The sequence below is a fragment of the Bos indicus x Bos taurus genome, chromosome 15 (assembly GCF_003369695.1).
Source record: "Bos indicus x Bos taurus breed Angus x Brahman F1 hybrid chromosome 15, Bos_hybrid_MaternalHap_v2.0, whole genome shotgun sequence".
In the NCBI taxonomy this organism is placed as follows: Eukaryota; Metazoa; Chordata; class Mammalia; order Artiodactyla; family Bovidae; genus Bos; species Bos indicus x Bos taurus.
This window is the reverse complement of record NC_040090.1, coordinates 7,596,852-7,624,729: the sequence shown is the minus strand read 5'-3', so window position 1 is coordinate 7,624,729 and position 27,878 is coordinate 7,596,852. Positions and strand designations below refer to the sequence as shown.

The 27,878-nt window shown below is 61.0% G+C and overlaps 1 protein-coding gene across 12 annotated transcripts in view; it reads left to right on the top strand.

Moving 5' to 3' along the window:
- Window positions 1-27,878, top strand: part of DGKZ (diacylglycerol kinase zeta) — a 43,837-nt gene that overhangs the window by 12,489 nt on the left and 3,470 nt on the right. For 2 of the 12 annotated variants that reach the window (XM_027562507.1, XM_027562511.1), the window contains exons 2-25: window positions 19,368-19,476; window positions 19,863-19,958; window positions 20,224-20,301; window positions 21,511-21,567; window positions 21,688-21,756; window positions 22,523-22,594; window positions 22,707-22,823; window positions 22,921-22,992; window positions 23,282-23,377; window positions 23,617-23,699; window positions 23,815-23,875; window positions 23,968-24,081; window positions 24,188-24,328; window positions 24,755-24,833; window positions 25,034-25,089; window positions 25,250-25,312; window positions 25,414-25,487; window positions 25,576-25,687; window positions 26,131-26,330; window positions 26,497-26,597; window positions 26,688-26,767; window positions 26,857-26,926; window positions 27,044-27,084; window positions 27,590-27,729. In XM_027562507.1, coding sequence (XP_027418308.1) covers window positions 19,368-19,476; window positions 19,863-19,958; window positions 20,224-20,301; window positions 21,511-21,567; window positions 21,688-21,756; window positions 22,523-22,594; window positions 22,707-22,823; window positions 22,921-22,992; window positions 23,282-23,377; window positions 23,617-23,699; window positions 23,815-23,875; window positions 23,968-24,081; window positions 24,188-24,328; window positions 24,755-24,833; window positions 25,034-25,089; window positions 25,250-25,312; window positions 25,414-25,487; window positions 25,576-25,687; window positions 26,131-26,330; window positions 26,497-26,597; window positions 26,688-26,767; window positions 26,857-26,926; window positions 27,044-27,084; window positions 27,590-27,729 — 2,181 coding nt within the window. Of the gene's footprint in view, window positions 1-657; window positions 931-13,040; window positions 13,183-14,087; window positions 14,339-16,413; window positions 17,011-18,298; window positions 19,068-19,367; window positions 19,477-19,862; window positions 19,959-20,223; window positions 20,302-21,510; window positions 21,568-21,687; window positions 21,757-22,522; window positions 22,595-22,706; window positions 22,824-22,920; window positions 22,993-23,281; window positions 23,378-23,616; window positions 23,700-23,814; window positions 23,876-23,967; window positions 24,082-24,187; window positions 24,329-24,754; window positions 24,834-25,033; window positions 25,090-25,249; window positions 25,313-25,413; window positions 25,488-25,575; window positions 25,688-26,130; window positions 26,331-26,496; window positions 26,598-26,687; window positions 26,768-26,856; window positions 26,927-27,043; window positions 27,085-27,589; window positions 27,730-27,878 lie in introns of those variants that run through there. The other 10 variants (XM_027562509.1, XM_027562512.1, XM_027562503.1 and 7 more) reach the window with 9 other exon arrangements.

Here is a 27,878-nt window from a genome sequence, read left to right as displayed (position 1 = left end):
CCCGTGGGCGTGATTTCGGAGAGCCGAGCGAGTAGGGGTGGAGCTGCCGTAAGTGGCCGTGACAGGCACCGGGTGTGCGAAAGAGGCGTCTACTCCCTGTAGACGTGGGAAGGGAGGGGGTGATAGCCCCCCTCGCGAGTGTTCACTTGTGAGCATGTGTGTGGTCCGGTGGGGGCGGGGGGAGCGGGGGCTGAGAGGAAGAAAACAAGGTTGCGCGTGTCCGGGTTCGCGCGCCGCGCGGGCGTGTCAAGCTGCAGACTCGATCGGATCCGGGCGGCGCACCCGCTCGGGCTAGTGGGCGGGGCAGCCGTTCGGGCTCGTGGGCGGTGGACCCGCTCGGGCTTGTGGGCGGGGCAGCCGCTTAGTCTCGTGGGCGTGGCCTCGGCGGCTCCACCCCCACCCCGTCCTCTCGGTCCCGCCCCGCCCTTCTGGTGGCCCAGGCGGCTTGCGTCTCGGCGGGCCGCCGGCAGAGGGCGCGGCGGGCCGGGCGCCGCCGCGTAACCGAGGGGGCGTGCTCGGCGGCGGGGCAGGCAGCGGCCCGGCCAGCTATGCGGGGTCCTGCGGCCGCAGCTGGCGGCACTTCCTGGAGCCGCAGCGGCCGCTTCCCCGGCACCTGGGCGTGGGGCGCGGGGGCGCGCGGCGCGGGGCGGGCGGAGTCAGCGCGCGCCATGGCCGAGGCGGGCGCTGAGGAGCCGGCGTGCTGAGCCCCGGCCGCCGGCCCAGCATGGGCGTCTCCCGCGGGCCCGCCGCCGGCCGGGGCTAGGGCCGGATGGAGCCGCGGGACGGCAGCCCCGAGGCCCGGAGCAGCGACTCCGAGTCGGCCTCCGCCTCGTCCAGCGGCTCCGAGCGCGACGCGGGTCCCGAGCCGGACAAGGCGCCGCGGCGTCTCAGCAAGCGGCGCTTCCCAGGGCTGCGGCTTTTCGGGCACAGGTGAGCGCGGCGGCGGCGGCGGCGGCGGCGGGAAGCATCCCTCGGCCACCTGGTGCTGACCCGGGCGGGGTATCCCCGCGCGCTGGCTATCTGGGCTGTCTTGGCGTTGGGCTCTGCCTGGGGGGCTCCGCCCCTGGCGTCCGGGCACTGTCAACGGGTGGGTGGGGGGTGTCATTCTCTGGCACCGGCAGCTCAGCGCGCTTTCTCTGGGGTACTGAGACAGGGGCGGCTTCTAGCTCTCCAGCAGAGGCAGAATCACCTAACTCCCTGGCACCAGCGGGTCGGGCCCCCACGACTAGTCACGCTCCCTTTTCTTGGCACTGATGGGAACCGGGCGCCCTCTGAGTCTCTTGGCCCCAGAGAGGTGGGCAGTCATGTCGTCGTCGTCACCCTGGTCCTCCGGGTGGCTGGGTTGCCTACCACCGCGCTGCATGGCATCCGCAGAACGTGGTCTCCTGGATCGTACTGTCACGACCCATGCCTGTCCCCGCAGCCCTGGTCGCCGATTTAATCGCTGGGCATTTTAAGCTGCTCTTTGGGGTAGGGGGTGGTCTGACCACCTGTTCTACACTGCTCTGAATTAGCAGGGAGGCCCACAACCTCTGCTGGGGAGTAGACACATACCCCCCTACCCCCATCTAGTCTTGCTGGGAAGGGGATGGGTGCTGGTTCTTTCAAGCTCCGTCTCACCCCCTCCCCCAGCGCGCCAAATGTCACCATCTTGTGCCTGTGACAGGGCTTTGACCAGGACTCTGGGGGAGGGTGTGGAAAGATTGAGTGGAAGGCGGCCCGGGGCCTGTGTGCTGGCCCGGGAGCCGCTTCCTGCCCCTGCAGTCCGGGTGTAAGGTGAGAGGAGGTGGAGCCCAGTGAGTACTGCCACCTGGCTCCCTGGGTTTTCTCCTGGCTTACCCTGGCCTTCTCCAGCGCCGCGGAGCTTGCAGCCAATCAGCTCAGGACCCCAGCGCCAACTCAAATTGGACTCTGACCACTTGGAGTATGCCCAGGGCCTCCAGCTCGCTTGCCCTCAGTTGTCCAGGCTTCATGGTACTGGGGCCCCCCCACGCCCCGAGCTTTGGCCTGCCCCTTCCCCAGGGGTGACCTCACCCACCAATAACATGGGCAGCTTTTTCCTGTACAGGTTGGCGTCCCTGTGATGCGGACCTGCGCCCTTTGGCTGCCTTGCCCTAACCAGGGCCCTGCTCTTTGCCTCTGCACTGTGTCGCCAAGCCTGCAGGTCTGGATCCTCACACGGGCAGGTGGAGCTCCCTCCGTAGGCCCTTGGCAAACCGTGCAGGCTTCAGTGTCACATCAAATGGGAAAGGGTGCAAAGCGACTCCTGCCTCTGTCTTGTCACCCACAGCCCTGCAAGGGGGAGCAGTTGACACCCAGCTCCGCAGGATGTAGCCTCCAGTGTTCACAGGCTCGTGGGGCGGAGGGGGGGGCTCCGCCAGAGGCTTCCTGTCCCTGCCCACAGGGCACCAAGTGCCGGGCTCTTCTGGCCTGTGGCTGCGTCCCTCGTGAAGGGCACAGGCTTGCGCACATAGCAGCAACCCCTCAGGAGGAAGAAAAAGAAGCGGGAGAACGACCGGTACCTTTACATCAGTCTCTCAAATAACCAGGATGGGTATTAACTTCTCCCATTTTTATAGATGAGAGGAACACAGGCTCAAAGAGATGAGTAGTTTGCCCAGAGTCACACAGCAAGTTTAAAAGTCATAGACAGAGTTTGAACTCTAGTCTGATTCCAAAACCCGCATCCTTTTCTCTCTACCAAACAACGTCACAGTGATCTCAGGACCTTTAGGAAGTACAGATTCCTAGCTGTTACTTGGGCATGTCTGACTCATCAGGTCTGGAGGTGGGACTGGGCATTTTCTACAACTTGCCAAGTGTTTCTAAAGTGCTTCCAAGTTTGAGAGCCATCGTATTACGTCCCTCTGGGGATGGTAAGCGATCTGATAGGTTAGTGAATGAGAAGAACCTGCAACAGCCCCTCTGGAAGCATGGCAGGAGTGTCCCTGCCTGGTAGCATTGTGCTCGGGCAGCGGGCATAAAGAAATGAATGTGTTTGGAAAACCCCGTAGAGTCGGGGGAGGGCAGCCGGGGGCAAAGACTTCCTCCTGGCAGGCTTGGAGTCAGAGAGTCAGATGTCTCCCGGGGCTGATCTCTGTCCCCTTGCTCTGACTGGAGGCAGGGTGGGACGGGTAGTGGGAACGGTGCACTGCAGTGGCACCGCCTCTTGACAGTATCGCCTGGTCCTGCCCTCTTTCTGGTTGCCAGCCTCAGGTGAAACTCCCCAGTGCCCCCAGCTGAACCCAGTCCGCCGTCTTTCCTCAGGCGCTGAGCTCATCCTCAGCCCAGCTCTTGCTGCTCATTGGGCCTCCGCCCTGTGATGATCAGCCCCCACCTTGCTTTCCTCCTCTCCGCCCCCCGCCCCATACACACTTCAGGCCTTGGGACCAACGGTCCCGTTTTGCGAATAGACCATGGCTGGGAGAGAGAATAGCGAATAGATTGGTGGTAGCTGCAGATGCTGCGCTGAGTCTTCTGCCTTCCGATCTTGGCTCGATGGTAGAGGTCTAGAATCCACTAACATTCAGATCTTGGCTTGGTGGTAGAGGTCTGGAATCCCCTAGCATTTGGATCTGGCTCGATGGTAGAGGTCTAGAATCAACTAGCATTTGGATCTTGGCTCGATGGTAGAGGTCTAGAATCCACTAGCTTTCAGATCTTGGCTCGATGGTAGAGGTCTAGAATCCACTAGCTTTCAGATCTTGGCTCGATGGTAGAGGTCTAGAATCCACTAGCTTTCAGATCTTGGCTTGATGGTAGAGGTCTGGAATCCACTAATACTCCGCCGTGGGCTTGGGAGGGGTAGCGAAGGTACATGGGCTGCGTGTTTACCATCTCTGGTGTGGTCAGGAGGAGGACGATCTCCGCCTGGCAGCCTCTTTGGCATCTCCCTTAAAGCCCACCGCAGCCTCTCACACCAGCCTCTCACAGGTTCACCGTCTGGAAGCTGGGGAGCAGTGTGCCACATCTCCTTTTTTATTTAGCCCAGGAAGACACATGGCTGAGCCGTGCTCCTCCCCAGCTCCATTCCACGTCTTCCTGTCCTTGCTGGGAACCATCAGCCTCACCCTATGAGGAGGTGTAGGCCCTACCGTACTGGGCATCTGGGTTTTCTCTTCTGACCTTTCAGCCTCCTGGCCTGAGGGGTGGTCAGTCGGAAGTAGGAGGGAAGCTAACTGCCTCCTCTTCCTCCTCTTCCAGGGCTCACCTCCAGAGGACGCCCTCCAGCTTCTGGCCCTATGCCAGCAGCCTGACCCTGGGCAGGTCACACAGCTGGTGGATTAACTGGTTTGGCACCCCAGGGGCATCAGAAATTACCTGGCCGTTCACCCGTCTAGACGGAAGGAGCCTCAGCCCGCAGAGCCCATGGGAGCCCGAGCATGGGGTGTACCCGCCCTGCCCTTTATCCTGCTTAAAGTCAATCATTCCCGGAGGGCAGGAGGCACACCTGTGGGATGAGTCGGAGACAATAGGCCCCATTTAGAGGTGATGCCACACTCCGGGCCCAGTGAGCGTGAACCTGGAGTCCAGATGGCGGAGGCTGCCCGCCAGGCAGCCTGAGCAACAGCAGCCCCAGTTGGGGTTGGTTTTGCAACGGTCGGAAGGGACGTGTTGAGGGACGCCTCACGTTCAGAGGCAGGAGCCCGGACTCTGGCGCCCAGCTGTCTGGGTGCAAAAGGCGCCTCTCTGAGTGGTTTGTCTCGCTCAGGCTAATTCTGGGAGCGGCCCCAGGGGCCAGGGGAGGCCGGTGTGAGCCAGGGCCCCTGGGTTTGGGAAGAAAAAGGGGCCTTGGCATGTGAACTGCGGGTCGGCTCACCTGACCGCCCACTCCCCCACCCAACGCCGGGTGCCAGTGGGGGCTGGCCTGGCCGGGACCGCCCACTCCCCCACCCAACACCGGGTGCCAGTGGGGGTTGGCTTGGCCGGGCGAGGGTGTCACCCATGGTCTTCCCCCGCTGCCACACACGCAGCTCTGGCTTAATGGGCAGGGGAGGGGCGTGGGCAGCTCTTGGCACTTTTTTCCCCTCCATGCTGTCCTCCAGAAAGGTCAGATCCTAGGATGCAGAGCCACCTGGGACTGTCACTTGGCAAAAGAGAGCACAAGAGTGGGTGTCCTCCTCAGCAAGGACAGGGGAAGGGCCTAGTGGCCCTGGGAGACGGAGAACCAGGCCTGCCCTCCGCCGCTTTTGGAGCCCTCTCCAGGATCCACCAGTCACCCCCCGAGCAGAGTGGGAGGCGAGTGGGCACTTGACCAAGGCAAGCAGGTTCCCAGGTCCTCAAGCCGAGGGGACCTTTTTCCTGCAGTGTCGCCAGAGTGACACAAGGGGGCGACAGCTACCACCGAGGGCCGGGCGTGATGGGGACATCCCCTCGCCTGCTTTCGGCTGGTGCCACGGGCCTGTGGGTGGGCCCACAGAGACCCCTGCTGCTGACACTCTGGCCGCCAGGGCGCAGCTGGGCAGGAGGTGGCAGGAGACGGGCTGGGGGCGAGCCTCCACGTCACCTGACCCGACCCCCCTCCCTGCTTCTGAAGACCGAGGCCCAGGGCAGCGGCCAGGCTGAGGTCTCACAGCTAGCGAGGGGTCATCTGGGCCTCCAGTGCCGGTCCCCTGACGCCAGGATCATGTCAGTTTGTACCCCATGCCAGAACCCCGGAGGCCTCTCCGCTTTCTGAGAGACCCTCAATCTGGCACCTTCTGGCCTGCCCGCCCTCGCCTCCTCCCCGCTGCCACCTGAGTGATTCTCTCGGTGGGCCTGTGGGGAACCCCCCGCGCCTGCATCCAGGCTCAGCGTCTCCCTCATCCTGGGCGAGATCAGGGTGCATTTCCGGGGGGTGCCCCCACCAAACTGCTGCCTCTGAACCTCCGCTTGGGTGGGGCCCCTGGGGCCCTTCAGGTGTCAGCCCCACGCAGGGCTGCAGTGTGGTTCCCCACGCCCAGGGTTCTCGGCCCAGGGCCCCCCTGGCACTCCAGTCTCATAGGCAGGAGCCTGTGAAGGTGGTTTCAGGTGGCAGGGGGCAGGTCAGAGCAGCAACCACACAGATGCCTCTGAGGAGCACGCATCCTGCCATCTTTTTGGCCCCCTTCCTAGCTGAGACCCCAGAGGCAGGGTTCAGTGGCGGAGAGCAGGTCTGAGGCGACCTGAGGCTCTGGGGCCTGGGGGAGTGGGGAGGGCTGAGGAGACAAGCACGCCCGCCCCCCCCCACCCCAACCTGGACGCCAGGGATGTGCTTGCTCGTCCTTCTCCGGCGATTCACAGTTACCAGAAGGTTGAAAGTCCATCGTTTCATGTAATCCGCCCAACAAACTTGTAGTTGATTTCATTCCCATTTTACATACAAGACCCCATGGCTCAGAGAGGCCATCAAGGCTCCTGGCCCAGGGTCACACAGTTTATGCTGGAGCCCAGAGCCAAGTATCTTTCCAAACACCAGGCTGCCCTCGGACATACTGGCCCTCCCTACTTCTATTCTTTTATTATCCCATCACCAAACTGGTAGAGTCTAAGAAGGGGTTTGAGGGCTTCTTGAAAGCGAGAGATCTTTGTCCTGCGTGGGAGTGGAGTAAGACCTCCGCGTGGTCTGTGCCCCAGCCCCACGGGAGAACTGCCACCAGGATCCTCACTCCTGGGAGATCAAGGCCAGGCTGGGGCGGGCGGACCCGCAGGTGGAGAGACCATGTTTGTAAGTAGGAGGCCCTGTGGCTCCCTGGCTGGGTCCGGAGTGTGGCCTTCAGAGCGCAGGGAACAGATGACTCAAGGGACACACTCAAGGAGCCCTGGGGGGTGGTCAGTGAGTGGCCTGTGGCCCGGGAGAGCAGAGTGCACCAGGCCTCCTGGGGCGAGGTCTGAGAGAGGTGGGGCCCGAGCCCTCTCGCCCCACTCTGGAACCTCTCCTTGCTTGCGCCTGGCCGGGCACCCGCTCCGAGCGCCCACTCGGAGGTCTCTCCCCTGCCAGGGCTGAGCCAAAATAGCTGTCTAGGAGCCTGGGCCCGCACCGCCCACGCCCCAGCATCTCGCGGGTTAACAGCTTGCCTGTCTCTCCACCCGCCCTTCCCCAGCTTGCTGACATTTTACTGAAGCGGGGGTGGTTGTGAAAGGGGGCAAGCTGGTTCCTGCTCCTGGCCCACACAGACACCCCACTGACAGCCTGTCACCCGCTCACCCTCCCCTTCCAGGGGAGACCTCTCTTCCGGCCCCACCGACGTGGGCTTCCTACTGTGAGGCAGCGTGGGGCATGCTCAGGGTTCCACGCCGCGGCCAAAACCCATCCCTGCAGGACGGACCCGGGCAGCCCTCAGGAACTGTTCTCCCTCTGGGGGGTCTTTTTTTTTTTTTTTTAATATATATATTAAAAAATCTGTAAAAAAATTTATAAAAATATTTTTTAAAACATTAAGTTTTTGCCACGAGGAAATTATACAGAATAACACCTACCAGTTAGCTTGGCTAGATCTTACCAACATACCGTAGATAGAGACGAAGGCCTCCCTGTCTCCCTCCCCAGAGGAAACCACAGCCCTGATTGGGGTGTTTAGACTCTCGTGCCTGTTTTAAGATACTTTCCCCGCGTATATACGCATCCATAGCAGCACGTCGTACGGCTTGGTACGGTTTTGCCTTTTGAGTTAAAATGGTGTATCGTTGATATTCTGAATTTAGATTTTCCCCTCCATATTGTTTTGGAGATTTAACTGTCTTGAAACCTGAGCTCTAGCGTGAACCTGCTTTAATTGTTATATACTATTCCTTTTGTAACTGTCCAGCAGCTTATTTACCGTCTCCTGCTGATGGACATTTAGGTGGTTGGCAGGTTTTTTCCCATTGCAGGTAATCCTTCAGAGACGGCCCTGGCCCAGGGCTCCCTGTGTGCTCTGCCCACCGGTGTGCGTGTCGCGCGGTGCGTCTGCAGCTTTGATTTGCTGTTGTGGTTGTTTAGTCCCTTGGTCGCAGTCGACTCTTCGTGACCCCATGGACTGTAGCCCCCCAGGCTCCTCTGTCTGTGGGATTTCCCAGGCAAGAATACTGGAGCGCGTTGCCATTTCCTCCTCCAGGGATCTTCCCGACCCAGGGATTGAACCCACATTCGCTTAGATAGTTGTAACCAAATGGTGCTCCAGAGTGAGTGTTCTGAGTTTTAGGCCTCTGGAGTTACTTTCTGTCTTTAAAGTTTTGGCAAACCAAGGAATGGGTTACCATGAACGCTTTTTCATTCAAGTCTCAGTAGTGCCCCGAGCAAGACGAGATGGTGTTATCCCCCTTAATCTGTTGGGGAAACTGAGGCCCACCCAGGGTAAGAGACTTGGCTTGAGGTTGCATAGCCAGTCAGAGGAAGAATACATCTGGACCTTTTGAGTCCAAATCCTCAGAAAAGACCTTTGACCCTGGTAACCTCTCAGGGAGATTGTAGGTGCAGGAAAACAACAACAACAACTCTGTATGGAGTGCAGGAAGCCTGGAAAGTAGAGTGGGGCCCAGGAGGCTGACAGCTGATTCTAAGATCTTCTCATAGATGAAGGAGGAAGAAGCAGCGTGGTCAGAAGATTTCAGAGGAGTTAAATTTTGAATGAGGGATAAAGAGTGGAATGCTGCTCCTAGCAGATGGGGAGTGACGGCCTGCTGCAGACACAGGAGAAGGCGACAGGAGGGACCAGTCACAAGAGAAGAGGAAGGCGGGGGCCAGCAGGGGCTTCACAAGTCTCTCGGCAAGGCGTGGAGGGAGGCGTATCGACATCCCCATCGGGGATCAGTTTCACCCTGTGCCTCTGAGACACGAGCTCAGCCCACAGCAGCAACTGGCAGGAAAAGGGCTCAGGACCTGGCTGGCCACTGGGACACTGTGCCGGCCCAGAGCCCTGCCCTCTCAGCCTGACCCAGGAGGCTGCGCCTGGACCGTTCACTGTCCCCTCCGTTCACTCTTCAAACCACGTCCGGCGCTTCTGGACCCTGGGGATGCAGTTACGAGTAACGTGGTCCCGGGGGCACATGGGCTAGTGGGGAATACTGAGTCGTAAACCAGCGCCAGTGGCCCAGAATAACCAAGGGAGGGCCTGAGCGTGGGAGCAGCTAACCCCCGGGAGAGGAAGTTGGGGAGAACGTTCCGGCAGAGCCAGTATCTGAGCCAGCTCTGAAAGAAGGAGAGGGGAAAAGCTGAAGGAGAGCTTGCTAAGCAGAAGGGAAGGAAGGGTGTCCCAGGCAGAGAGGCTGCCAAGTGCCACCTGGACAGACAGGAAGAGACCCCCGCACGCTGACTGGCAGAAGCATCTAGAGGTGGAGGGAGGGGTTGAGAGCGTAAACCCAGAGCAGGCTTCTGGGTTGGAACTCTAACCCTGCCCCTTACTGGCTGCGTCACAAGCAAGTTATTTAATCTCTTTGTCCCTCAGTTTCCTGGTCTGTAAAATGTAGATAATATTACTTTTTATGAAGTGAAAAGAGACAGTATTTGTAAAACACTTAGGACCGTGGGCTTCCCTGGTGGCTCCTGCCTGCAATGCAGGAGACCCGGGTTCGATTCCTGGGTCGGGAAGATCCCCTGGAGAAGGAAATGGCAATCCACTCCAGCACTCTTGCCTGGAAAATCCCATGGATGGAGGAGCCTGATAGGCTACAGTCCATGGGGTCGCAAAGAGTTGGACATGACTGAACGATTTCGCTTCACTCACTAGGACCGTGTCTGGTACATAGTGAGATGCATATTTGTTAATAAAAGTATGAAGGAGAAATGGGCGAGGAGGCTGAGAAGCCGGTTGACGGCCAGACCCAGGTCTGCTTTCTGTTCCCTGGCAGTAGAGAGCCACTGTAAGATAGGTGGGCACTTGAAGGTGAAGTCTGGTGCCAGCAGGAGGATGGCTTGGAGGGGAGGCTCTGAAGGAATGAGACAGGCATTAATTCCACAGACGTTTGTCCAGGGCCTCCCAGGAGCCAGGCCCTGAGACGGGGACTCAGGATGAGAGGAGAGAGAGGCTGGGGATGGTTCAGCAAGGAGCTCAGAGCTGGGGTCCTGGCCTGGCCCCCCGACCTCTGAGGCAGCCAGTCTTCTTCCCCTCACCCCTTGCCCACATGCTCACCTTGTGACTGCATGGCACCAAACCCTGAGGCCAGGTCTCATCTTGGAGAGCATGGAGGGGGCACTGGCACCCCTTCTGGAGAGGAGCCCGGCTGTCACTGCCCGGGTCCTCTGGAGAGGAGAGGGCGGCAGCTGCTAAAAACAGAGGCTGCCACCATCCGCTTGGGCCCAGCAAAGAGAAGTAGCCAGCCCTTGTGGTCAGCCCTCGGGTGCGGTACCTGAGGTGGAGGAAGCCCTTCTCTTCCCTTAACTGGTCCCTCCCCCACGGAATTCCCAGTTCCTTCCTCCTCAGCTGATCAGTGGTGAGCACTGCACTCGCTGCTAGGCACTGTGCTGGGCATGCCCAGATGCACTGGACCTGGCCCCTGCCCTCTCCCGACCCCCAGCCAGGGGCTTGTCCCGTGGGTGGGAGGAACGAGGCAGACAGATCTGGGCGAGTGAGGATCTCCCGGGGTCCCGTGGCAGGGCAGCCAGATGGGCACCGTGGAGTCATCAGTGGGAGTGATGCCCTGTTGGCTGGGGCAGCTGCGAGCAGGTGGGATTGTGATACGGGGCGGGGAAGGAGACCAGTGTTCCTGGCAGAAGGTGTGCCGTGGGCCAGGACACAGCAGTGAACTCGAGCTCAGCCAGATAAGGGGGCAGTGAACAGCTTTGGGTAGAACCGAGGGCCGTGCTGGTGCATGGGAGGCTGCATTACTGGTGCACTGCAGAAGCATGCTTGCTAGGGTAACTGGAGTTAGGATTCATTCTGCATCAGGGCTTCCCAAAGTATGGTCCTGGGGGTTGCCCTTGACCCTTTCAGGGGATCGTTGGGATCAAAACTATTTTCATGATGTTACTTTCAAAGCTGCCCTGGTTTATGTCCTTTTCACAGTGTTGGCATTGGATTCATGGTAAGCAGCAGTGGTAAAACGTGGTGTAAAAGCAACGGTAAAACCACCGGAGCCCTGGCATATGCCAAGGCAGCGGCCCCAACATAGACCCACAGCCACTGTATTCTTCACACTCACGGCAACAGCACCAAAAATTGCCATAAATGTATCAATTTTATAAAGCCTGGGTCCTTGAGTGTACATTTTAAAAAATACTGTGTGAAGAAATGTGAAATACACATGAGGCACTTTTGCTGCAAACCGAACTTTGATGGTTGTCTTGAAAAGCACTTTTATGACTGAGTTGCAGGCCCTTTTAGTCACTTTTTTTTTTTTTTAAGGAGCACCATTTTAGCTTGAAAGGACACCTGACAGACAAAAACCCTTTAAACTTGGATGTTTAGCAGACATTTTCTCAAAAAAGAATGCAGTGAGCTTGTCACTTCAAAAACAGTGTTGCTATTGATAAAATTTCAGCTTTTCAGCGAAAATTAGAATTTTGGAAACCTCGTTGCAGTATCTGGAGATCCACCTAAATCAGTAAACCAGTATATTCCAGTGACCAGTGCTTAATGTTTCAAAATTCAAAATGCAAGATAGACCAGTGAAAAGTTCACTGATAACATTTCGGATCCCACATAGCCACTAACCTTTAAGAAACGACCACTTGTGGTATTTTGGTGTAGTAGCAGAGAAGAGTATCTGTAATTGCCTGAAAGGGCTATTAAAATACTCTTTCCTTTTCTTATTGTCAGTGTGAGGCAGAATTTTCTTTGTATACTTCAGCCAAATTAACATATCACAACAGATTGCCTGCAGAGGCAGATATTAGGATCCAGATGTCTTCTATTAAGCTAGACATTAGAGATTTACAAAATTAAAACATGCCCCTCTTCTTGCTAGTTTTTTGTCTTGGAAGATAGAGCTTATTTTCCATAAAAGTCTGTTATTTATATTAACATACTGGGCTTACTGTTTTTAAATAGTATTTTAATATATTTTAAATGAATAAATAGTATTTTAAACATTTCTCAATTTTGATTTCTAATATGAAAAAGTGAAAGTGTTAGTTGCTCAGTCATGTCCCACTCTTTGCAACCCCATGGACTGTAGCCTCTGTCCATGAAATTCTCCAGGCCAGAATACTGGAGTGGGTTGCCATTCTCTTCTCCAGGGGAATCTTCCCAACCTGGGAATCCAACCCAGGTCTCCTGCATTACAGGCAGAGGCTCCAGTCTTAGCCACCACAGAAGCTAATACGGTCAACGTTAATGGCTGTAACTCTCAAAGAACACCTTTTGGCAATCTTCAGTAATTTGTAAGAGTGTAAGAGGGTCCTTGGACCAGGATGTTGGAGAGCTGGTGCTCTAGATTCTGGGGGCCAGGGGTGTAAACCGAGGGTTGGCGTGCTGGGCTGGGTGGGTGCAACGTGGCCTGGCTTCTTCTGGACCTGACAGGCCCCTGGCAGGGCTGCGAGGCCCGGATCAGCCCTTCCAAGCTCTGGGCACGACAGGCCTCCTTGAGCCTCAGGTGCCCTGGTGGTTCAGCTGGGACCGAAATGTCACTTGCACAGGGGGGGTTACAAGCCTCCTGTCTGGTAATCCTTGTGAAAAAGCGCTTTGTAAGTTGTGAAACACTCCACAAGATATTTGTTTTTGTGGTTATTTTGTCTGGGGCCGGTGCTTAGCTGTCTCAGATGCTTTCCCCAGACCCCGGAAAAACCTGTTCATGGGGAGCTAGAGAGTGTATGGTGACCCCCCCACGTCTAACCCCCCCAGCCCCCTTGCCTTCCTGGAGCTGAGACAGGGGCTGTGCTTGTGACCGGGCTGGCTGGAGGGGAGGCTCCGGGGCTGTTGCCCTGCCAGCCTCTGGAGACGTTGGGAAGAGAAGCCGGGAAGCCAGGCTCGTGCCCATGTGTGCCCGCCCGGCCGCCCGCCCAGCAGCCGCTGCCTGCTTGCTCTGCTGGGAGAGGAAGTGCAGTCGGTTACCAATCGGGTTATTTTCATAACGGCTGTCTCAGGCTGGGGGGCGGGGAGGAGGGTTGGGAGGGGGAGGGGGCAGAGGAGCAGCCTCAGCGGCTCGCTCTCCAAACTAGGACTTGCTCAGCCGGAGGCCGGCAGCCCGGAGCTGGCGCTGCAGCAGTGCAGCGGGGCTTGCCTGCCCACCGGGACCCCGGCCCCCACCCGCCCGCTCTGCCTGCCACCTGAGGGCACCTCCCGCCTGCCACCCTGCCTTCCAGATCAGGTCAAAGGGGCTTCCCTCAACCCTCCCTTGCCTTCTGCTTCCTAACCTTCTTGGACCTGTCGGGGTGGGGTTGTGGGGTCCCCCATAGCGGTCCCCCAGGCACCGCTGTCCCCAAACCAGGCTCCTGGAGCTGCTGGAAAGGGAATGGGAAGGGGTGGGGGTCTGAGCTGCTGTCCCCGAGCCAGGGCAGACCCCGTCGTGGTAAACATGACTGGCGTAGTCGCCCCCCGTACCACGCAGCCCTGGCCCACCTCTTGCACTGTGAAGTTTGCTTCGGTTTGGTTTTGGCAGTCTCTTCTTAGTGAGTGGAGGCCTGGGCACCCTGCCTCAGCAGCCCCCAGGCAGGCCCCACTTCCAGCCGTCCCTACCCCCTTCCCTCGACCTCAGCCTCAGTGCTGTGGGAGCAGAGCCGCCAAGGTGGCTTCTGACCCATAGGCCCTGCTGTGGGGCTGCTGGAGATGACCGCTGTGCACCGTTGCCAGCCTCAGCAGGACGCGGGGGGGGGGGGGGGCCCACTCAGGGTGGAATGGGCACTCTGGCTGAATCCCACAGGGTGGCCTGTGTGAGCACCCCGGGAGGCAGAGCAGTCCCTGGGGGCCCGGTCTGGTGCCAGGGGCAGAGGGCATTCGTCCCAGCATGAGCAGACCCCCCATGCATCCCAGGCTGCCAAGCTGTGTTCCTCATATGATGGGTGGTGGCCATCCTGGCTACTCCTGCTTCCCTTTCTGGTCTCCTACCTGCACCGTGCATGCATGCTCAGTTGTATCTGACTTTTGATGACCCCATGGACTATAGTCCACCAGGCTCCTCCATCCATGGGATTCTTCAGGCAAGAATACTGGAGTGGGTTGCCATGCCCTGCTCCAGGAGATCTTCCCAACCCAGGGATCGAACCCACGTTTCTTACGTCTCCTGCTTTGGCTGGCGGGTTCTTTACCACTGAGCCCCCTGGGAGCAGAGACAGACTCTGGTAGGTGGCATGATCCACATGCCCAGGTGTCTGCTGTGGATGTAGGCCCTGCCAAGCCCCTCCTCTCTGCCGGCTGTCATCAGGTACTTCGTACCGTTATGTCATCTGAACCTCTCTCATGTCAAAGCCTCTGGACTAGGTCGTTTAAGCCCTGTTTTGCAGAGGAGAAAATTGAGACTCCAAAAGGTTAGTTGATCAGCCCAGGAAAGCAGTGGCAGATACAGGATTCCAAAGCTTGAAGCTAACATAGCGTGCGCCAGTCTAACTGGGCGATCAGGAGTCCTGGCCTTTCTAGCCAGCAGCCGATGGAGCGGGGGCACTTGTGTCCACTCAGCCCCGGCAGCTGCCTGAGCCTAGCCACCTGCAGCCGCACCGTCTGCTGTTCACCAGGGTGCCCAGCCAGCCACCACTGAGCCCGTCTCCCCACAGACCCTTTGTCCTCCCCCCAGGCTCCTAGCAGCCAGCTGGACGTCGACGGGGCCCCCGAGCCCTCTCCCAGCCCATCCCCTTCGGGTGTGACAGGCTTCCCCCGCCGGGCCCCCGGCCAGGAGGCTGAGGCAGCCATTTGTGCTCTGCTGTCGGTGTCAGAACCCTGTGGGGCCTCCTCCGGTGACCTTTACACGTACTGAGTGTGGTGTGTGGGAGCTGACAGAGCGTGAGGTGAGAGGAAGCTGCCGCCCAGGGCCGTGCCATGAGAAGAGGCTGCAGGCGCAGGCAGAGGAGAGTCCGGGACAGGCCTGAGAGTCGGCAGGGCCTCAGAGCAGACCCAGGAGAGGCCTGGGCTGAGATAGGAAGTCAGGAGTCAGGCCTTTGCTGACCAGAGGACAGAGGTTTCTATGGCGACCAGAGGAACAGGAAGCCTGGGCCTGGGGGGAGGGGGTGTCGGAGTGCAGAGGCGTGGTCGCCTTAGAGGAGAGCAGGTCGTAAACCGTCAGATCAGCCAGCTGACGGCCTCCTCCGACCAACAAGGAAACTGAGGCCCAAGAGGGAGCAGCTTTGCAGGTCACGCGGCACCGGCCTGGTCCGGCCCGGCCCGCCCCCGCTGGTGGTGACCGCCCCACCAGGCCACTGGGGAGACTCCGGGGCCGGGCCCGGTGGTGACCCAGGCGCGCGGGGAGCCCCTCTAAGTCGCCCCCGTGTCCTGCGGCAGGTGAGCCGCAAGGCCTCTCCGCCCCCCCAGCCCTTCTTGTCGCAGGCCTGGGCCAGGCAGCCAGCAGGGTCCACCCTCTCCGCCACCCACAGAGCGCCTGCCGCACCTCCCCCCTGGGACTGTGGCCTTTGTTTTCTGGGTGACACTCGCATCAGGCGGTGTGTTCGGGTGACTAATCTCCTCCACGCTGGGCAGCTGTCACAGGGCGGCCTGACCAGGCGGGCGGGGAAAGCTGACACCCTGGGACAGAGCTGGCAAGCCAGGGTCCCGGCGGCAGCGGGCTGCTGGGCCTCCAGGCTCCTCTGGCTGGTCGCAGTGCAGACCCTGCGTCAGGCGGACCTGAGTTCAGGTCCCGCTCCTGCCCGTGGCCAGCCGTGTGACCCTGGAGCCTGGGCCTGATCTCAAGCTGGTTTCCTCCTCTCTGTAACCTGCCCCAGGGGAGGGAGGTAGGCTCAAATGAGATGACGAGTGAAAACGCTTGTCACGTAGTGGGCGATGGGTAAGTGGACCACTGTTGTCATTAAGGCACCTTAGTCCCAGCTCAGACCAGGCTTTGCCTCGGGTCGAGGTGGGTTCCAGCCCCGGCTCCCCAGGACTAGCTGTGCACCTTGGGCTGGTTTATCTCCTCCATCTCTCTTCAGGAGCCAGGCATGATACAGTATCTATTCTTTAGGGTGCTGTGGTTTATAAAACGGTGCACATGTTTGCCAAGGACTTAGTATACTGCCTGACGTGTGTGGGCACTCAGCAAATGTCAGGTGGGACGGCATTGATTCTAGGAAGGAAACCAGGAGCTCTTCTGCCCTCCTCCCTGTCACCTGCAGAGGCTGGCAGATCGTAAACAGCGAGCCCTGGAGCCCGGCAGCCCCCAACACTGCTTCTGCAGGCATGGCTGCCTCCATGTCAGTATTCCTGCACCTATCCAAGGCCCTGGCCTAATGCTGCCTGCCCGGACCCCCAAGTGAAGTGAAGTCGCTCAGTCATGTCTGACTCTTTGCAACTCCATGGACTGTAACCTACGAGGCTCCTCTGTCCATGGGATTTTCCAGGCAAGAGTACTGGAGTGGGCCGCCATTTCCTCTCCTGGGGATCTTTCTGAGCCACCAGGGAAGCCAACCAGGGCAGTAGCAAATCAAGGTGGGAGGGGGAGGAGGAGGCGCTGGCTATGCAGCCCAGCCCGGATTCCTCAAGCCGTTCCTCCACGCTGTCAGGCCTGCAGCTGACAGAAGTGTCTCTCCTGTCAGCCCCAGGCAGGGGTCCCGTGGCTGTGACTCAGACCTCCTTATGGCTGCCAGAGCCCAGGAGTACCTGATGGTGGACACACATGTCCTTAAGTGCTCTGGAGGCATGGCCCCCTTGAAGCACCCCAGGCTCTGTGCCCTTTCCCCACCGTTAGGAGCAGGTAAGAGTGCACGTGCTCCCCTTAGCCTGTGTAGATGGGGCGACGAGGCAGGTGAGCTGGTGAAGGAATTGGAGCCCGTGCTCGGACCAGGTCAAGGGAGGATGGCTCGAGCAAGCGTGGTCCCCGGGACTCCTGCAGGATGGTGCTCCAGGTAGCTTAGTGTTCGGATTCTGAGCGCTGGGGCTTCGGGTCTTGGCCCCCAGGTCAAGGTGCAGTTCACAGGCTCCCTCAGCGTCCAGACGAAGGTTTTCAGACATCGTCCAGCACTGTCGTACATGGGTTGTCCATCCTGGCCTCTTCAGAAAGGTGAGGCCTGGGAAGTGCTTACCATCAGCCCCTCAGAGGCAGAGCGCACCCACAGAGCCCAGAGGCGCTCTCGTGGCTCTTTCGGCTTCCCGCACAAAGTCCCTCTGGTGGCTTCTCTCCCCGCCCTGTGCATCTGCTTCTCCAGTTCTCAGGCAGCGGGGTGGGGTGAGCTCCAAGCGGCCTTCCACCCGCGAGGCAGATGTCAGATCCCCTCCCTTTCTGGGGCCACTCAGCCTGGCCCCAAGTCTGGGGGTCATGGCAGGGCTGAATTTCCCTTCAGAGAGCCTCATTTTCTTACCATGGCTTGGTTTCTGCAGTGTCTCAGGAAGGGACACCTAAGCCTAACCTGCCCAAGGAGAGGAAAAACCTTGCCCTCAGACCCTCAGTGTCCTATCTTTTTGCCTTTTCACACTGTTCGTGGGGTTCTCAAGGCAAGAATACTGAAGTGGTTTGCCATTCCCCCTTCCACAGTGGACCGTGTTTTGTCAGAACTCTCCACCGTGACCCATCCGCCTTGGGTGGCCCCACACGGCATGGCTTATAGTTTCATTGAGCTAGAGAAGGCTGTGATCCATGTAATCAGTTTGGTTAGTTTTCTGTGATCGATTGTGGAAATCAACCCTGAACATTCATTGGAAGGAGTGATACTGAAGCTGAAGGTCCAGTACTTTGACCACGAGATGCAAAGAGCTGACTCACTAGAAAAGACCCTGATGCTGGGAAAGACAGAAGGCAGGGTGAGATGGTCGGATGGCACCGCCGACTCAACGGGCATGAATTTGAGCAAGCTTCAGGAGATGATAAAGGACAGGGAAGCCTAGTGTGCTGCAGTCCATGCGGTTGCAAAGTCACACAAGGCTGAGCAGCTAAACAACAGCCCCGCAGTCTGTCTAGGTTGACTCCAGGCTCCCAGCTTCCTTTCTCTCTCCTTTCCATCAGCTTCAGGCAAAGGACTTGGAAGTCCTTAAGGCCAGAGCTTTGTGGATCTTGGTGCCTGGACAGGGGAACCCAGAAGGGTAGCTGGCAGCCCCACTCCCCACTGCTCCTGTGGCTGCAGGGGGGTGGAATTGGGGAGCACCAGGGCGTCCAACAGCGATGAGTGTGGGCTCCCTGCTGGGTCTTCTGGTACCCCACCCACCCCGTTTAAGGGGCTCAGAGGCCACAGAACACCCCCATTTCCTCCCAAGTGTCCCTTCTCCAAGGGCAGAGGCTGAGACTGGGCTCCTGGGCCTGGGATGGAGCCTGGCCTGGCCCGGCTCCTGACTCTTCCGGTCTCTGTGCCCAACAGCCACCCGCCTGCCCCTGCCATGGAGACCTTCATTAAGAGACACTTCCAGCGGAAGGCGCCTGGCCCAGGGGAGGGGCCGAGGCGGCCCAGCGGTGTGGGGCTGCCCACAAGCAAGGCCCGGCGCCGCTCGCCCGCGGGGCAGGCCTCCTCCTCGCTGGCACAGCGGCGGCGCTCTAGCGCGCAGCTCCAGGGCTGTCTCCTGGGCTGTGGGGTAGGGGCCCCGCGCCCCGGCCGCCGCCGGCGCTCCAGCACCGCGCCCCCCGCCTGCAATCCCCGCTTTGCCGTGGAGGAGGTGCCCACCCAGCCACAGCCAGCCGTGGTGGGGCCCCAGCTTTTGGTGGCACCCCTGCTGTTGGCTGGGCTCGTGGGCATGGAAGAGGAGGAGGGCTTGCAGAAGGAGGATGTGAGGGTCGCGTTGCCGAGCGCCGCCCAGCCGGGCTCCGGGACCCCAGGGCCATCCCCACCGCCGCCCCGCAGCGCGCTGCCCCTGCTGCCCGTTCCGCGCTGGCGCCGGCGCCGGGCCTCCTCCCAGCTGCTGCCCGCAGACGTGGTGAAAGACCATGGGCTCTGGGGCCTGCACGGTCACTACCGACGCCTCAGCCAGCCGCGGCCCGTGAGCCAGAACCCCACCCCAGGGGGTCGAAGAGCCTCGGGTACCGCAGCCGGCCTCGGGATGCCCGCCCGCGTGCGCCCGCTGTGCCGCCGGCGGCAGGTAGCCCTGCGGCGCAAGTCAGCCGGACCCCAGACCTGGAGTGCCCTGCTTGCGTAGGTATAGCTGCAGCCAGCAGGGCAGTGGTGTGACCTCCGGGGGGGCTGGCCCGAGGGTCCCCAGCTCGGCAGCAGCTCTGGGCCAGGCTCGGAAGCCAGCAGGGCAGCAAGGAGAGTCCAGTCTCCTCGGGGATCCTCTCAGAGTTGGGCGGGAGGGGGCGGGGGTTCTCCTGGGAGCCTCCTCTGCCCTCCCTGCCTTGACCCAGGGTTGAGGTCAAGGTGAAGGCAGAGATCCCAGGCGAGAGGAAGGAAGCAGGGGCGCTGCGCGCCCAGCTGGCCTCAGCCGTCTCCTCCTCCGCAGGAAAGCCATCACCAAGTCGGGCCTCCAGCACCTGGCACCCCCTCCTCCTGCTCCTGGGGCCCCGTGCAGCGAGCCTGAGCGGCAGATCCGGAGCACCGTGGACTGGAGTGTGAGTGGCCTGGAGCTGGGAGGGGTCTATGGGGACCAGCTCCCCGCTGGGGGTCGGAAGTACTGCGGGCGGCTGCAAGGGAAGCCCATGGACCTGTGGGGTCAGGGCAGATCCAAGCCTTGAAGCCAACAGTGGTGAAAACAGGATGCAGCGAAGTAGATTGTGGGGGCTGGAGCAGGTTTGTCTTGGGAGAGGGACAGTAGATGGGGCGCAGCAGGTCTGCACTAACCAGGAGGCCACGTTTGAGCCAAGCCTTAAGCCCAACAGACAGCCGGGGGGAAAGCAGGATGCAGGGAGGTAGATTGTGAGGGCTGGAGCAGGTTTGTCTTGGGAGAGGGTTGGGAGCAGAGCAGGCGTGCACCGAGCATGCTCGTCCCGTCCTCTAGGAGTCAGCGACGTATGGGGAACACATCTGGTTTGAGACCAACGTGTCCGGGGACTTCTGCTACGTCGGAGAGCAGTACTGCGTCGCCAAGATGCTGGTGAGTGAGCGCGGTGCGGCAGGCCGCCCCCTGGTGGTGGAGCCGGGTCTCGAGCCCTGTAGGCAGGCACTTCCAGGGGAAGGTGGGAAGGAGGCTCTCGCCTGAGCCGCCCTGCAGGGGGCTGCCCCCCGGTGGCCAGAGGAATGGGATTGGGTCCTGAAGCCGGGACGGGGGCTCGACAATGCTCTCCCAGAGCAGCTGTGCCGGGGCAGGCGTGGGGTGGCACCCTGAGGCCGGTGCCTCAGGGACCTTCTGTTTCCCGCAGCAGAAATCAGTGTCCCGGAGAAAGTGTGCAGCCTGCAAGATTGTGGTCCACACACCCTGCATTGAGCAGCTCGAGAAGGTGAGCGTGGCTGTTCAGGCTTTCCTGCCCCTCCCCCTCGGGCTGCTGAAGCCCTCACGGCACTCCTACACAGGTCTCTGTACACGTGTGTTCACGTCACACAAACAACACCGGCCAGGGGTGCCTCAGTATGTACAGTGGTGAAAAAAACCAAGGACCCTGGAGCCGCAGTGCCTGTGTTTGCATCCTGGCTCCCCCTTCATTTGCTGCTGTGTCCCTGCTGCCCAGAACAAGCCTGGCACAGAGCGAGGTTCATAAGACTATTACTAGACAAGATGAAGTCATGAATGCTGGCTGAGATACCATTTTTATCAGTTCCCAAACTAATACTTAGAAGGGGCTGAGCCTTTGTACCTCAGCTCTGTCTGGGCCAGTCCTGTGTGGGCCCTGAAGCCCGGCCCTGTCCCCTCCACTAGTGGAGAGGAGGAGGGCTGTAAAGACCTTTTCCCAGGGACCATTGTCCACAGAGCAGCTGCAGCTAGGGGCGCGTCTGGGCCCCCCGCTTCTAGGGAGGGAGGGAGAAGGACAGCTGGGTGAGTGGGTCCAGGCCCAGGGATTGGGGGGCTGCCGTGGCCCCGCAGGACTCCCCACCAGCAGAAACCAAGACCAGCGTAAGAAAAATCCTGTAGGACTAGGAATGGCTTGAACGAGGCTGACGCAGACGGCTTCCGCTACTCCTCAACTCATACAGTGAACTTTCCCTACAGTTTTCCTAGGGCCGAAGCAGGGGCCCTGAGGAAAAGAGAGACGCCTGTAGCCCCAAGTCCCGTAGATCCGTCACACCAGCCCCTAAGGTGATAAACCAGGACTCCACAAATGGGCTGATGGCTCCAGGGACCAGTCCACAAGCATGGGCTGGGTTGCCTGCAGGTGCCTAAGTTGGGAGAGCTGGAGGGCGAGGAAGAGTACAGGACGGGTCAGCCTTGCTGCCTTTTAGCGGGGAAGACGGATACAGAACTTGCTGTCTCCCTCATCCCAGAAGACTGGGCAGCGGAAGGGAGCTTCCTTCTGGCTAGTGGAGAGGAGGAGGGATGCCAGAGGGCCTCTGAGAAGAGGTGTCTGGTGTTCTCAGGGCCCCCAGGATGCTGGGGGGCCTCTCCCTCCTTTGTGAGGACGCTTCCTGAGTGACACCTTCTGAAGAGGGTGGCCATGTGCCTGACCCCACAAGGGGCGGTTCTGACATTTCGGCGGTCACTGCGTGTTTCACAGATAAATTTCCGCTGTAAGCCATCCTTCCGTGAATCGGGCTCCAGGAACGTCCGTGAGGTAAGTACCCGGGGTAGTTAGGGCCCCGAGTTTCCCAAGTGGGCCTCTCGGCAGTGACTCCAGAGCATCTCTGGGCTTCCGCCCGGCACTCAGCCCAGTGCTGCTCCTCTCCTCCGCCAGCCAACCTTCGTGCGGCACCACTGGGTACACCGGCGACGCCAGGACGGCAAGTGTCGGCACTGCGGGAAGGTGAGGCTCCACCCAAGCAAGCTGGCCCTGGTCCCGGCGACCCCCGCACCGCCACACATGGCCCGTCCGTCCCTGACTGTGGGCAGAGTCCTGGGCCCACTCTCTCTGTCTGCCGTGCCCGCTCAGTCCCAGAACGCCCAGGTCCCTGGGCAGAGCGGGAGAGCAGGGAGGAACGCCTCTCCTCCAAGAGCAGTGTGTCTGGACCGCTTGGAAGCTGTGAGCAAGCCCTTCAAGAAGCATGGAGGCTTTTTCCATCGCTAGCTCAGCCAGTGCACATTGAGGGCCCACTGGGTGCGAGCACAGCCCACAGCAGCCCAGGTTTCACTGACCCGTCTTGTCCCCCCCGCCCACCCCCCAGTAAGTTCAGGATCAGAGAGATCTAGGGGCCTTGTCCCTTCTCCCTCCATCTACCCTGAGTGTCCAGCACGTTGGGCACAGTAGACCCTGCGATAAACCAGTGTAGGACGAACAGGGAATGACTGTGATGGTTACTGCACAGAGCTTTGAGAGCCTGGGTTGGGAAGGAGGGACTGGAGTTAGGCAGGAGTTATCTATGGACCCCTTTCCAGCAGATGGTGCAGTTAACTTCAGAGACCCAGCCTGGCTCAGCACCCATGACTTCAGGGACTCCTTTTATAGTTCTTTTCTTTAAAAAAAAATAAGAGTGCTCAGTTGCCCTGGGCAGAGAGATGTTGACGGCAGGAAGGGGCTGGGCCTGCTGCTCTGGGCCCAGCCCCAGGGACCCTCACCACCCTCTGCCTCCCAGGGCTTCCAGCAGAAGTTCACCTTCCACAGCAAGGAGATCGTGGCCATCAGCTGCTCCTGGTGCAAGCAAGCAGTGAGTGCCACTCCCCTGCCGGCCGGCTGTCCCCTGGGCTGCGCGGGGTGCGGGCTGCGGGCTGCAGGTCTCGGCCAGGCCCAGCTCAGCCACGCCCCCCCCCCCCCCCCAGTACCACAGCAAGGTGTCCTGCTTCATGCTGCAGCAGATCGAGGAGCCGTGCTCCCTGGGGGTCCACGCCGCTGTGGTCATCCCCCCCACCTGGATCCTCCGGGCCCGCAGGCCCCAGGTGAGTCCCACCTGCGCCAGGAAACCCTAACCCCCAGGGTCTGCCAGCCACCCTAGCCCCAACCATCTTGTCACCCACACCTCCACTTCCCTCGCAGAACACCCTCAAAGCCAGCAAGAAGAAAAAAAGAGCATCCTTCAAGAGGAAGTCTAGCAAGAAAGGGCCTGAGGTTAGACCGGGGACCAGGCGGGCAGCCGGAGGGGAACAGGAGAGGGGGGCCTGTTTCTTGGGGCACTGAGGCCCTCCCCGCCGCTGGAGCTGACGATGCGGCTGTCGCTGGGTCAATCTGGGCTCTGGAGCCCCCAAGCAGGGGGAGAGGTCCAGGTCCTCCTCTGGGGCCAGGCCCACTGTGAGGTCTGACCCTGCGGTGATACTCACGGGGGCACCCGGGGCACAGAGAACAGGGTGAGGGTCCCCCAGGGTGGGAACCAGCCTTACGGGCTCTCTCTGTCTCCAAGGAGGGCCGCTGGAGACCCTTCATCATCAGGCCTACCCCGTCCCCCCTCATGAAGCCCCTGCTGGTGTTCGTGAACCCCAAGAGTGGGGGCAACCAGGTACACACAGCCTCCAGTCTCCTCTGAGAGCCTTGGGGCGGGGTGGGGTCTAGCTCAGCCCCTCCCCCCAGCAGGTGTTCCCAGGTTGGCTTTGGCCCCACTCCTTTCTCCCAGGGATGCGGAGAAAGTCCCGTCTGCCTCCGCATCTTGCCTCTTCCTGGGCCCACGCGCTTCTCCCCACCTCTGCCCACCACCCTGATTGCCTCCCCGCTTCCCTGTCGGCTCCTGGTCTCCCACAGGGCGCCAAGATCATCCAGTCCTTCCTCTGGTATCTGAATCCCCGGCAAGTCTTTGACCTGAGCCAGGGGGGCCCCAGGGAGGCGTAAGTACCTGCCAGGGCTCTGTGGGGGCGGTGGCGAGAGCTGGCCTGGCGCGCTCTCTGGGCACAGCTCACGGGTCCTGACCCCTCTGACCCCGTTCCCACCCTCTGACCCCAGGCTGGAGATGTATCGCCGAGTGCACAACCTGCGGATCCTGGCTTGCGGGGGTGACGGCACGGTGAGTCCTCACGGCCTGAGAGGCTGGGCCGCCGGGGCGCCCGCACCGACCTGGCCCGCACCGACCTGGCCCGCTCTGCCCTGCTCCTCCAGGTCGGCTGGATCCTCTCCACGCTGGACCAGCTGCGCTTGAAGCCGCCGCCGCCAGTCGCCATCCTGCCCCTGGGCACTGGCAATGACTTGGCCCGCACCCTCAACTGGGGCGGGGTGAGCGCCCACGGACGGGGCAGGGAGCCGGGGATGGAGGGGGGCAGGGTACCGGGGGAGGCCCAGACCCCAGAGGAGCTCAGTTCCCGCCGCCCCCCCGCCCCAGGGCTACACTGACGAGCCTGTGTCCAAGATCCTGTCCCACGTGGAGGAGGGCAACGTGGTACAGCTGGACCGCTGGGACCTCCATGCGGAGCCCAACCCCGAGGCGGGGCCCGAGGAGCGAGATGAGGGGGCCACCGACCAGGTGGGTCCACTGTGGGGGAGAGCCGGGGGTGTGTGGGATCTGGGGCAAGTCTTTGTGTCACCAGACTTCGGCCTCTCCTTGGGAAGAGGGAATGGTAGTCCTCAGCTCACAGGAGAGTTGTCTGCAGCCTCTCAGCACATCTTACTAAGCACCTGCTACAGCCAGGCACCACTGGTTCTCAGCAGCACACAGAGCCAGGGCCTGGCGCGTGTGAGGCCCGTCAGGGAGGAGTCGTGTGTTGGGGGGCGGGCGAGGCCTGGGAAGAGAAGCCAGCTGGGCATAGGCCACTTTGGTGTGCAGGCGCTTGACGGGGCTCCCCGGGAGCTGAGAAGGCTGGGCCAAGGCCCCTTTTCTGCAGAGGTGGCTGTGGGGAGGCGCAGGGTGCATGCGGGAGCCCCTCATTCCTGTCCCTTGGCCCTCCTCCAGCTGCCTCTGGATGTCTTCAACAACTACTTCAGCCTGGGCTTTGACGCCCACGTCACCCTGGAGTTCCACGAGTCTCGAGGTGGGCGCGTCTTTGCTGAGGAGGCCACCCGCGGGTGGTGGTGGTGGGGGGGAGCCCAGGAGGGGCCCCGAGATGGCCAGACCTTGCCCCTGCCAGTACAAGGCTTTCGTCCGTCATCAGCCATCCCGCCCAAGCCCAGATTGGAAAGCCCCAACAGGCTCAGAGCAGCTGACTGTCCCCTATTTCTTGTCACCACCCAGAGGCCAACCCGGAGAAGTTCAACAGCCGCTTCCGGAATAAGATGTTCTACGCCGGGGTGAGTCCGGGGCCTGCCGCTGCGCCGAGCCGTTGCCACGCCCACCCGTTCTCCCACCCATGCCCCCACCCACCCGTGTCCACCAGGCCTCAGGACCCCTGTACGGCAGCGGGAAGGACATGCCCTGTTACCAGATGGTGACGCCCTCTGTCTCCCACAGACAGCCTTCTCTGACTTCCTGATGGGCAGCTCCAAGGACTTGGCCAAGCACATCCGCGTGGTGGTGAGCGGGCTGTGCCCGCAGGCAGGGTGGGTGGGTCCGGCGGGAGGGATACCCCCTGGGTGCATATGCCCTCAACCCCGTCCGCCCGTTCCTGCCTGCAGTGTGATGGGACTGACCTGACCCCCAAGATTCAGGACCTGAAACCCCAGTGCATTGTTTTCTTGAACATCCCCAGGTGAGGAGGGGAGGGTGTTGGGTGGGCCCTGCTGTCCCTGTCCTGCACGCCCGTCCTCTGAAGCCCATGGCGGTGCCCTCCCCTCCAGGTACTGCGCGGGCACCATGCCCTGGGGCCACCCTGGGGAGCACCATGACTTTGAGCCCCAGCGGCACGACGATGGCTACCTCGAGGTCATCGGCTTTACCATGACCTCCCTGGTGAGTAAGCCAGCACGGGGCCCACCTGGAGCTCCAGGCCTGCCTTGCCCCTGGCACTGGCCCCAAGATGGAAGGGGATGCCTTTCCTGGTGGTCCAGTGGTTAAGAATCCACTTTGCAATGCAGGGGACATGAATTTGATCCCTTTGGGGGGACCTAAGTTCCCACATGCCTCAGGGCAACTAAGCATGTGTGACAAAACTGAGATCCAAAGCAGCCAGATAAATATAAAAAAATAAAAATAACGGAAGGGGGTCACCAAATTCCTTTTCATTGGCCAGGACTGGAGAATTCACCCTTACCTCCTTTCTCTGGCTGGGGTCTCACCCTCCTCTGCTCTCCGTCGGGTGGGGGATTACTCACTTTGTTCTCCAGCCTGGGAAAAGGAAAGCCTGCGGTCCTGCCGGCCCCTGGCCCCTGACCCTGAGCCTCCCGTGCCCACAGGCTGCGCTGCAGGTGGGCGGGCACGGCGAGCGGCTGACGCAGTGCCGAGAGGTGCTGCTCACCACGTCCAAAGCCATCCCGGTGCAGGTGGACGGTGAGCCCTGCAAGCTCGCAGCCTCGCGCATCCGCATTGCCCTGCGCAACCAGGCCACCATGGTGCAGAAGGCCAAGCGGCGGAGCGCCGCCCCCCTGCACAGCGAGTATGTCCCCCCGCCCCGCCCACATGCCCTGGGCCCCAGAAACTGTGCCCCTCCCCAGCCTCAGTTTTTCCCTCTGGGAAGGAGGCTAACAGTACCCCGGGGCAGCTGGGGCGGGGGGCGGTACATGAGGGCCCTTGCCGAGCGCCACGTGGTCGCCTGCCTGCAGCCAGCAGCCGGTGCCGGAGCAGCTGCGAGTCCAGGTGAGCAGGGTCAGCATGCACGACTACGAGGCCCTGCACTACGACAAGGAGCAGCTCAAAGAGGCTTGTGAGTGGCAGGCGGGGCGGGGAGCGGGTGCTGAGGGGCGGGGCCCGGGCTGGGGTGCAGCCCGCTGCTGACGGCCGCCCTGCCCTGCAGCTGTGCCGCTGGGCACTGTGGTGGTCCCAGGAGACAGCGACCTGGAGCTGTGCCGCGCTCACATCGAGAGGCTCCGGCAGGTGAGGGGTGGGGCCAGGGCCTGCCCAACGGGGCCCCGCCGGCCCAGGTTCTGGTGGCCTTCAGCCCCGGCCTCTGCCTCTCTTGCCAGGAGCCCGAAGGTGCTGGAGCCAAGTCCCCGATGTGCCAGAAACTGTCCCCCAAGTGGTGCTTCCTCGATGGTGAGTGGCCCCTGAAGGGCCGGGTCCCGCCCCGTCCCTTGGCAGTCCTGGGTGGGGCGGCTGGAGACCTGGGCCTGGATAAGGGGCCACCTTCCTCAGCTAGCCCTCTCCCCACAGCCACCACTGCCAGCCGCTTCTACAGAATCGACAGGGCCCAGGTAAGCACTCAAGGTCTGCTCCGAAAACCGCTGGCTCCAGGCCCCCATGTCACCTGTCCTGTTTGGCCACCCTGCATGGCCGGGCACACCCGTGTCCACCGATGGGCAGTGCACAGGGATGGTGCTGACAGTGAGAAGCTGGGCTCACGGGGTTGGGTTGTGGGGGAGCCTCAAAGCACAGGCATCTTCCAGCCAGACACTGAAGGAAAGGTGCTTTGGGTCAGAGACAGGGGCACCCGGTAAAGGCTTAGCCGTGGGAAGGGGCTGCAAGCTGGGGACCCCCTGTGTGAGGTCAGGGGATCTGGGGCAGGAAGGGAGAGGAGGGGGTGGGGTGGGGTGGGGTGGGGTGGGGGCTGGCAGGGCCACAGGCCTGGCTGCCCCATCAGTGTTCCACCTCACGGCCGCGGCTTTTCCAGGTCTGCTGGCCTGGCGTCCCCCTGCACCCCCCATCGGCTGCCCTGCAGGGCCCTGACCCTCAGCCCAACCTTCCCCCCCAACCCCGTAGGAACACCTCAACTACGTGACCGAGATCGCACAGGACGAGATTTATATCCTGGACCCTGAGCTGCTGGGGGCATCTGCCCGTCCTGACCTCCCCACCCCCACGTCCCCTCTCCCCACCTCGCCCTGCTCCCCCACATCCCGGTGAGTCCCGAGCCTCAGCCAACCCTCCCCCCTACCATTGCCCCAAAGGACAGCCAACTGAAACCCCTCCTCCCCCACCCCGGCCGTGGCCGGGCCATGAGCCCTCCGCCCCACCGGCCAGCATCCGCCCCGCTGTGGTGGCCGGACAC